This window comes from Festucalex cinctus, chromosome 14 (assembly GCF_051991245.1).
Source record: "Festucalex cinctus isolate MCC-2025b chromosome 14, RoL_Fcin_1.0, whole genome shotgun sequence".
Taxonomy (NCBI): Eukaryota; Metazoa; Chordata; class Actinopteri; order Syngnathiformes; family Syngnathidae; genus Festucalex; species Festucalex cinctus.
The window spans coordinates 12586854-12597500 of record NC_135424.1 but is presented as its reverse complement, the minus strand read 5'-3'; the positions used below and the strand labels follow the sequence as shown (position 1 = coordinate 12597500).

The following is a 10647-nucleotide window of genomic DNA, read 5'->3' as shown; positions in this document are numbered from 1 at the left end:
TCAGGGCTTCTGTTAATGTGCGGTGGTGATTTTTTTCCTCAACCACCAGCTCCCCATCCTGTGCCATTTTGTGCCGTTGTGCTTTGCCAAAAGAGATTTTTCTAGTCGAAAAGTCAATGTTTACCTCTTCAGCCAATCTCAGAGTTGGGGGGGGAGTGACCGTTGAGACAGTATGGGTTGAGCTATGGGATGAGTCCATTTTGAATTGTTTACAAACAGAAACGACTCCATCTTTAATATTGACAAGTTACACTGCAAAATAAAGCAAAACAGACAAATATTCAGATATTGTTCATTTCTGTCAGGGGGTGTTTGGAGCACCACAAAGCATTCATGTTTAGGGCACCAAAATGGCTCCCCTCCAGCTCACCTGTGACCCCAAAATGAGGACAAGAAGTACAGTATATAATAATAAATGGATGGATGGAAGTGAATCAGTGAAGACAGTAGCAACATTTTATAGCAAAGTAATCTAAAACAAAATGGTTACATTACATTAGTGGTTGTTTTTGATGAATTAATTTTAGACGTTCTTTTACAGTTTATCTTTTAGTAAATGAGCTGCATCAAAAATCCTTTAAAAAAAAAAAAGAAGATAATAATACATTTAGTTTTACATTTAAACTGTCAGAAATTCATAACAATATGGTTCTTACAGTGAACATTTGCATTATAAGAGCACGTTTGTGAAAGGTGGTATATGTCTTTTTCGAGCTTTAATGATGTGAACAGCACATTTGGTCCTTTATGCACGACCCAAATCTATCAAAATCATAAAATGGTCAAGACGCAACCAGAGCAAAGAGAATCTTTGTGCCTCGCGTGTCCTTAAGCTTGAACGAAATGAAGACAAAACGCCTCCAGAGGACCGCTATTCCACTGTAATTGGTGTACACTGGCTTCAAAAGCTGAGGTGAGATGTACAATGAATTGCTTGTGAAAGGAAACTCCAAAGCACATTAAAAGTGAATTCGTTTTTGTGTAAAGTGTTTTCAGGGTCATTCCGGTCACGACGCGCGCACCTCTCCAAAAGCGCACACGTCTCCAAAGGCGCACTCCATACTTTCTAAAAGACGGTCACATTGTTGAAGGGTTTCACAAGAGCTGTACATATGGCATCCGGGTTGCAATTAAATGTTTTTAAGATGTTTTCCCTTTCTTGAAGAAGTTTCCTTTTCCCTTTCTCTCGCCCGGCAGCTCTTTGGCAGAAGGAGCGGGAGGGGGGGGGGGGGCGCATTGAATGGCGTCCCTGATAACAATCTGGTCAGCGAGTTGTTGGACTTGGATTGGCCTTCTCAAAACGTCCTTCAAACAAAAAAGCTGAAGACGAAAATAAAGGCCCACCTGGTACCTCTGTTTGCTAAAATAATAAATAGATTTGCTATAATAAATAAGCAAAGGAGAGCGTGAAGTAGTCGGGGAGTAAACCGGGCGCATCGTGCAGGTATCACCTGCTCTGGAGTTTGGTCATTTGTATTGTTAAATATTGTTAAATTACTTCTCCTACCAACTCTGCTGTCATATCTGCTTATATGGGTCCTTGTGTTTGCCCACACTTTGCATAACAAGCAGGATAATACAACACTGATAAAACAAAAAAAAAAAAACAAGCAGTGACTTGACTGCTTTAAAACAACGTGCACCTGTCCGTCATATCCCAATATGGATAAGACATCGTTGATTATTTGTAAAGTGGGGCTATTTCGTCTACCTTGGACTTTTTCGTGCCTTTTATAATAGTAAGACGGCATCCATATCTCGCCTGTGTATTTATCCACTTTATTGAAAGCATATGGGGATCAGATTGTTCCCAAAATATATATTTGGACAGAAAGTTAAGCAGGTTTTTATCCTTAAACTGGAAATTATGTTTGAGCTTCAGTAAAAGACCGCCCCCCTCCACCCCCTCCTCCCCCAACAACCAAAGTAAATTAAGGATTTAAGATTAATGGACAATTTAGCATTTGCACCGTTTGGCTTGAAGTTGTGACTTTTTTTTTTTTTTTTTTTTGCGCAGCAATATAGGCTCGCATTATTGTCGTAATCGAGTTTGGTTGTGCCACACAGAAACACCCTTTGTCGGTTTACTATAACAGAAGAACAAAGTTCACATTTCAAAGCGGTCTTTTTGGTTAATTGGCCCCATGCGTAACAGCCTTAATTTGTCCAATTCGCAATAGTTGCGCCCCAACGAAATGAAGGTGATTCTTGCTGGAACATTTATGGAAAGATCATAGTTTCAATTCAAATATGCATTGATTGTAAAATTCGAATTGATTTAAGTCTCAAGGAAAAGAACAAAAGTTGCTGAGATTTGTTGTCTTATACGTCATTTTGAGCGTACACCGTAACCATCCAAAATGCGCATTTTAATGAGCATATAATTTATTTTCAAAACATTTCACGTTATTTGTGAATATTCGACTATATTTCCATTTTTTAGGACTACATTTAATCTATTTCTGTCTTGACTGGTAACTGTTCCAGCCATGCGTAAAATACGCTATCACACGTTAAGCAAATGCCAAACCTGATGACGAATGAATATAAAACCATAAATTGTGGTTCAGCTATTTTTAGAAGGGGCAATTTGAGCAACACTTGCTGTATTACAACATTAAAAAAATGTTGTACAGTGACAAATTATGTAATTTAAAAAAGTTAATGCCAGTCTCAGATGACGCACAACGCACAAGTATAATCTATTTCGTATTTTTTAATAACAATAATAAAAAAAACTTTAAAAATGCGACTATATGCTATCAGGCAGGGACAAAATGATCCGATAAACACAGCGAAATCAAACCAAAGTTTAGCAAGATTAAAAGAAACTCTCAGAAAGTATATTCGTTTCATTTCACTTAAATCACAATACATTTTTTTTTCTATTCACGTGTTGCTCTTCCCGAGTCAAAACCGCAGAGCACACAAAGAGATACAGTAATGAGACTGATGAGAGGGGGAGAGCGTGCAAGATTGCTGCCTGGAAGCTGATTGGCCATCTGACACATGCTGTTGATTCAGGCGCACAAAAAAAAGAAGATAAGATAAAGGCCTTATAAAATGACAGGGATGCGCGCATCCAGCACGCAATCTGCTGCCTCCCGTTGCCGCAGCCAGGTACGTGAAAATGTCTTTTCTACTACGTGTACGTGGATCTTTTATGATAGAAGGGTTCAACAAAAATGTATTATTTTAATTTTTATTAGTTTGTTTGTATAGTTTCCAGTATGACGCAGTTTACGTTAACTGAATCCACAATTTTGTGTACGTCACTGAACATTATTTAGGCTATAAGATTTAGTGCTGGTGCACCATTATAATGCTATATCAAAACGAGTGGGAAGGTATTATCAAAATGTTTCAACTTACACAATACAATATTGAATGTATTGTTACATTCTGCAGGCCCAACGGAATATAGAATGTTTCCCAACCAGCACTATGCGCTAAGTGACGTGACGTCATCCAGCAGCGCCGTGACGCACACTTTCCCAAATGGCCACAACGCCAAAGACCGCAGCGAACACGACGTGCGTCAAAACGAAACGCGCCAAACCAAATGCGCGTATTCCGCATTGCGGGGCAGACGCCGAGTGAAGGCCAACGACAGAGAGCGTCACCGGATGCACAACCTCAACTCTGCTCTGAACGCGCTCAGGAACATCTTGCCAGCTCTGCCCGAGGACGCCAAAATGACCAAGATTGAAACGCTGCGGTTCGCCCACAACTACATCTGGGCCCTGACTGAGACTCTGCGTATAGAGCAACACGTTGCAGACAAGCTGCCTGTTGTCGCCAGCCGGGCCGAAGCTCACTCGGAACAATCTGATCGGAATTGTTGTGCCCCAGCAAGCTTTTATGCCAAGAAGCTATTCTATAGTGAGACAGAGCTCAGGCATGAGTGGCAATATTAACATTTCAATGCTCACATTTTTACGATCACGTTCAACAAGTTACTGGCGCAAAACATTTTTTGAAGCAGTTATTTGTGTAATATGGGTGACTTTTTTTGTTTATGCGCTTAATTTTCCAGTTATATTTGGTCTTGTTGAACTTGTAGCACTTACTAGTTTAATCAATAAATTCAAGGCAATGACTTAAACTAAAATATTTATTTGGCATTGATATTAAAATGTTTGACATATTTTTGTAAAATAGTTCTATTCAATAAAAACGATACAACAATTATGCACTTTGTGTTGTTGCGCATGAGTTCCTTGTTCCCAGGGATAAAGAGGAAGTCAACCTTGAACATTTCTTGACAGTAATGTGTTGTATGCGACCTCATTAGTCTAAACATGACATTCTGATTAACATTACATTTGTGGAATACGAGTTATGAAGCAAAATCCAGCCATTTTGACACTTGTTGTCGACTGAAGATGACATCACAGTGAGCAACTGTGATGTCATTTTCACACGCCAGCAAGTGGCAAAATGGTGCCTTCTGATATTGATAAAACCTGCTGGATTTTGCCGCTCAACTCTTATTCCACTAACGCAATATTAACCAGAATATTGTATTTAGACTCGTGGGGCTGCACAGAATTATTGTCAATAATTTTTTGTGGGTTGACTTCCACTTAAAAAAACATCAACAATCATCTAAAGACAGTGGTTCTTTTCCTGTGAATACCGCACTAATTATCACTCAAATCAGTGGCAAAACAGGAATTAACTGTAATCTAAATATGAAGCAATATGTATGCCAAAGTTCTTTTGTGCAAATCAACTGTCACCCTTCCAGTGTGTGCACAAGAAGAAGTGTCTAAGTCGAAGCTAAATGCCTTGAAGTGTCTTTAAACTAGCGTGCAGTCAGAGGCTGAACTGAAGTCCTTGATCCGTCCGTCTACTTGGGGAAGACCGTGACCACGTCGTAGCCCTCGGGCGGGGTCATCCGCTCGCGCGCGTGCTTCTCGCAGTAAATCTGGTCCTCCACAAAGAAATGTCCTTTCTGTTTCAAGTTGACGTCGCAGTCTGTGCAGGTGTAGCACTCGGGGTGGCGGAACTTGTCGCGGAGTTTCACCATCATCCCCCTGAGTCACAAAAGTCAACCATTTAACTTCCACTTCAAGATGGACTAAGCTCACTTTCTTTTTGGTATTAACATTGGAAATGAACTATAGTAAAAACTAAACTTAAGCACTTGTTTGCTGCTGCTTGACCAAGTTCTGCCATTTAGAGCCATTTTCTGCAGTAAAAAGTGAATATTTTGTCCACAATTAATTAGATAACTTAATTATTTTTCATGTACAATTAATACATTTAAAAACACATTTTCCACTTGCTGTTAACTGAAGATGACATCACCTGCTGGATTTTCTGAATTGCAAATTAAGTATTGCAAGATACGGCACTAGTGACAACTAGCATGGCTGTGATGGCCACAAGATGGCGCCACAGTAGAAGACATTAGTCTGCAAGCTCTCAAACGAAATAATGCCACAAAACTTAAAAGGCTGAAATACTTACACAACCCCTGATCCACATTTATCACAGATGGGAAGCTTCACAGCATTTCCAACGGAAGAACCAATCTTTGTTGTTGGTGCTTTCACACTCCTGAACCCTGACGGTTTGTCAGAACTACCTACAAACATGATATGAACACAAAAACACCACCTTAAGTGTTACTTTAAATTGTGACCTCAGCTCCTCATTACATGTCATTGGGTGGCCCCGAATACGTTCACTGGAAAATATGACCTTCAACAGGGGTCGGCAACTTTTACTGTCAAAAGAGCCTTTTGAAGCCAAATAAAGAACAAAAACATATGTCTGGAACCAGAAAATCTTTGAACATTATGATAAACAAAAGTGTGTTCGTGTAGGTACTGAGAGCCCAAGAGCTAATTTGAGCTGCGCCATCACATCAAAAATATAAAATATCCAATGCGGGTTTTTTTTTTTTTTTTTGGAGTGCGTAATTTTCAGACAAAATTTTTCATAAATTTTTAGACTTCTGTCTTTCTATCAAATGTCTGACATTTTTGGTAATTTTCGGAACACATTATGGTCATTTTCTGCCTCTCCTCTTTTTTGGGACATTTTATTTGTTCCTGCCCTTTTGCTATCAATTTTCTGACATTTTGGGCAATTTTGTGGACATTTATAGTACGGTAATTTTTGGGATTTCTTTTGGACAATTTAGTTACTTTATAAAAGTTTCTTTTCTGCCTTTTTTTAAAATACATTTTACGACTTCTTTGGGAAATTTTGTACATAATATGGTCATTTTCGGGATTCTTTTGTTTTTGGACATTTTATAATCCCTATAAACTTTTTATTTTTTATTTTTTTAAATGTTTTCTTTTCTGTCTTAAAAATGAATGACATTTTTGACAATTGTAAAGATATTTTATGATCATTCTTCCTTTCATTTTGTATTTTGTACATTTTATGGTTACTTTTTGAATGTTTACTTTTCTACCTTTTTAGTTTTAACATTACTATGTTGGAAAAAATATATATATATAATTTTCCTGCTATGTTTTTAGCGATCATGGGGGTTGGGCGGCACAGGAGTGTGACTAAGGAGCCGCAGGTTGCAGACACCTGACGTAGCATTAAGCCTGTTAACATTTTCTCTTCAAAACGGATTAACACAAAATTTAAGCAGTACCCGTCTCAAGAATCTCCTGCAGCACCTTGAAGGACGCAGACTGTCGGGGGGGCTCGTCAGACTCCTGGTTCTCTTGCAGCATTTTGTACACCTCTGAATCTGCCGCTATAGGTGGTCGCTTGGTGGACTTTGACGGATCTGCAGGTCTACAAGGCAGATGTCAACACATGCATACGTTTGTATGAACCACCAACAAAAAAAATAATAATACACATGATCTTTCCATGTGTTGACACAACATTGCGTCACATGAAGCATTACGCCAAACCGGGCCAGCAACATCAAAGTCAGTACACCGGAAAATATTCTGCTTGTCTACTTTCACTCGAGTTGCTTCTTACACGTTGTCGGGCTCGTTGGCGGTCGTCGACGTTTTGACTTCGTCCACAGCCGTGTTGAAGTTCTTGATATTCTCTGACGAGTAGAGGCCAGCTGGGTTGTTGTATTGGTTGGTCACGACCTTGGAACCAAAACCGGAGAACGGCAGAGCACTCCTGTTGTGGGCGGAGCTTATCTGTTTCACTTCCTGCCAAACAGTTAATGTCACATCTTTGTATGAAACTGACCGAGAGAAGTGACTCGTTTTTTTTCCAGTCACAGTCAGCAATGTGCTCATGTTTCAAGCATCCCATAGGGAAATTACATAACAAACAAACTGACAGCAAACTGAGTCACAAATCAAGCAGGTCACGACACAATCACTTGGACAAATACGAGTGACGAGGCATCCAAGTGACAAGTTTCATACAGGCATTCAACACGCGTGTTTGTGACCAAACTGCACAGCAACTAAAGAGTGGACGACACGACACGCAGCCTGCGACACAACCCACTGGCCTTTGCTCTCCACTCAGCAGGCAGGAACCGAGTCTTGCGTCACAGCCTGGCAGATAAACTACTGTCGTCTAGGAAACCTCCTGTTGGGAAGTAAACAATGACTTCATCGTTGGCTGGAAGGGCGCGCCGAGGAAAAAGTTCAAGGCTAGCAAAAAAACGGTACGACTGGCGGTAAGTTGAATACGATGATATCACTCTAAATGACAGAGGAGAGCAAGTCATTGAGCTTCCAGCTTAGATGTTGAGTGTGCAGACGCATACCCGCGGCTCTGATGCAAGATTCATCTTGTAGGGATGCGATTTGCCTTCTTCTGATGACAGCGGAGACCACAACTTATTTTCTGATCTGAAACCAAAACAAGGATCATAGTTACTTACATTAGTCGCCACATTGATTCCAAGTCTGTCAGTGTTATTGACACAGCAAAATATTTCCTGAACTTAATTTGAATAATATTATTTGAATATTTTTTTTATTTTAAATTAGACCTAACTGTCAGGCACTGACCAAACTTGTTTTCATGTGTTTTAAGCATTTTTTGAATGGGCTTAGAATGGGTTTAAGTGTAGAACCTGAGCACATCACAAGCAGCATTTAGGATTACTGGAAGAGTTGCAGTGTAATTAAGGTGAAGAGGCAGAGAAGGTCCACAACTAATCTTCGTTGATAGTCTTGACCACAAAGCAGCAATAATATACCCATGTGTACTGTTCTTTACTGTTTGTATGTGTTGCTACTCTGCATTTGTTGGAAGGTTTCTAATTAGTTAAAAGCAAAAATTCAAATAGCAGGAAGTAGAATTTAAATTCCATTAAAAAAAAAATCAGGACGCAAAATTAAAGTGTATTTAACAATGAAGCTTTACAGTGTATAAACATATTTACAACATGAATTATATACAAATATTATACGGACTTCATGTACACAATACCTAATATAGTCAATGGTCCGCTTACTCCTCACTATAGTCAATTATTGTTTTGTTTTTTTTATTATTTCAACACTAAATACCTACTTAGATAAAACAGATCACTAAAATTGTAAAAACAGAACGATGCAGCCTCAATGACAAAACAAAGGAACAGTTGGCAATTAGATGCAGCAACTTTAACCTGCTAAATAATGAAATAAATGATTACTACAAAAACATTGCTTCATTTTATTACTCTGAAATAATAATTTATAGCTTATCTTTCAAACATTAAGGACATTTATGCTTAATGTTAGTCTACGTACCTCTGTTTGGAAGAAAAAGTATGTTTTAAGTCTCATTCTCACTGATGAATTTAACTGAATTCATCTTCCTGTAATCCATACTAAATTCATCATGTGTCGGTTTTACAGAAAATGCCACCTGGGAGTGACAAGTGAAAAGGAACGGATGCAACTAACTAAAAAAAAAAAACGAACTCGATAACGCAGATTCTCATCTATTGCAGGTGGGTCTAGATCATAAAACCTTAATAGGAGATGATTAAACAAAGCACAATTGTGTCATCACCGTAACACCTGGAATGGAGGTGAGCTGTCCCTGTGATATCTTACCTGTCTATAGAAAGTGCCATCTCCTCAATGCACCCCTTAATTTTGTTCTGTGCGTCCAAGTGAGTCATGTTGTCCGTGGCTTCACCATCAATAGCTAAGATCACGTCGCCAATGCAGAGGTTGGCCTCCGCTGCTTTGCTTCCAGGCGTCACCTGACAAGTAATGAACAATTATTTTTTAAACAAATCTCCAATATCAACGCAGGCTTTCACACAAATTGCTGCTACTCAAGATAACTGACCTTCACATATTCACCTGAATGTGTGTTATTGTTTACAGTACACACACAGGCAGTATTGCCTGGGGGGGGGGGGGGGGGGGCACTATTGAAAATAAAGACAAGAAACTCTGGCACAGCTCAGGAATTCGTAATCATGTTTAATGGGTGGGGAGGACAGAGCACTGAGACAAAAATAGCAGCCGCAACTCTACTAAAATCAACAGAGCCAGTGAAAACATTCATATTCATTATTAAGCACAGATGCTTAATAAAATCAAACATTTAAATAGATAATAAATAATGCTTTGTTTTAATTGGCAGTAAAATATTTTAAAAGTATGTTCATTATTGCAGTTTTACTTTTTAGGGATAAGGTTACTGAATACCTTTGTGAACAGGTTCTAATATTTTGTTTATTACAGGAGGAAAAAGGTCCCAGTATTAGCAAGCTAGCACTTAAGAGGCGTTCATGGACCCTTGGAAAAAACTGTTTCCGAATCATTCAACTGAGTTAATTAAAGCATACGAAATCTATTTGGGCCACCATTTTACTCATACTCTCAGATTTACAGCTATAAACAAGTAGACAAAACCCCGCAACTAAGTTTTTAAACAAACAAACAAACAAACAAACAAAAAAACATTAGAACTCCAAGCAAAATCGTTCATTTCATTATGAAACATTATGCAGAGCTATAGCTAGAAGCTAAATGTGAGAAAATAAAACGCACACTTCATCCAACATTTTCAAGAAAGGTAACAAAGGTAGCTGATTGTCTGTTAACTAGTTCAGCAAGTTCTTTAATTGCTTTCCAGTCCACAAGCCCAGGTGTGCTTCTTCACGTAACTTGTAACCAGCAGTAAATGAAGCAAACTTACCCGGGATATAGTCAGCGGCTGCTCGAAGTCTTTTCCTCCGACCAGCCTGAATCCCCAGGGTCCAGAACCCTGCAACACGACCCGGAGAGGCATAACGAACAAACGACTGGCGATGCGGTTAAAGCAGCTGTCACTCGGTCTGCTAGATTGCGCAAATGACCTGCGAGGTGATCATCAATGGCCAGGGGGGCGGGCCCTCAGGTTCGGAAGAAGACGAGGCTCGGGAAGCCGCTCAGGGAGGATTCGACGATCGTCTATCATAAAAAGACGTATGGCTCCAATCTAGAACTCCTTTTCTTTACCTTTACTTATTATTTTTAATTCGTTTACTTTCCCCCTCCTAGGTAAATTAAATTAATTGAAATCCTAAACCTGCATAAGAAGGCGCGCGGTCCTTGCCTAAACTACTTGAACTGAAAACACTCAAGAGCAACCCCTCTGCACGTTAAACGATCTCAGACACATTTGAAGCAGGCTTGACTGGCCTGTGGGTTGCCGTCACTCCTGCCTGTTACATGCAAGTTTACCATTTATGGTAGA

General features: G+C 39.4%; 1 protein-coding gene across 1 annotated transcript; it reads right to left on the bottom strand.

Annotated features, from left to right (window-relative positions):
- Positions 1–4100: 4100 nt before the first annotated feature.
- On the bottom strand, positions 4101–10329 carry pdlim1 (PDZ and LIM domain 1 (elfin)). Its single transcript, XM_077496428.1, has 7 exons — positions 10108–10329; positions 9009–9160; positions 7724–7808; positions 6967–7151; positions 6626–6771; positions 5476–5593; positions 4101–5039 (listed from the first exon to the last, which is right to left on the bottom strand). The coding sequence occupies exons 1-7, from the start codon at positions 10198–10200 to the stop codon at positions 4853–4855; spliced, it is 966 nt and encodes a 321-aa protein (XP_077352554.1). The 5' UTR covers positions 10201–10329; the 3' UTR covers positions 4101–4852.
- Between the last annotated feature and the right edge of the window lie 318 nt (positions 10330–10647).

Bases quoted from the DNA above. Each gene is read 5' to 3' on its own strand.
- pdlim1 (XM_077496428.1), bottom strand. From the start codon at position 10,200: ATGCCTCTCCGGGTCGTGTTGCAGGGTTCTGGACCCTGGGGATTCAGG. The intron at 7,809-9,008 runs GTAAGATATCAC...TTTTGGTTTCAG, and splicing joins ATGGCACTTTCTATAGACAG to ATCAGAAAATAAGTTGTGGT. The intron at 7,152-7,723 runs GTATGCGTCTGC...ACTGTTTGGCAG, and splicing joins ATCTTGCATCAGAGCCGCGG to GAAGTGAAACAGATAAGCTC.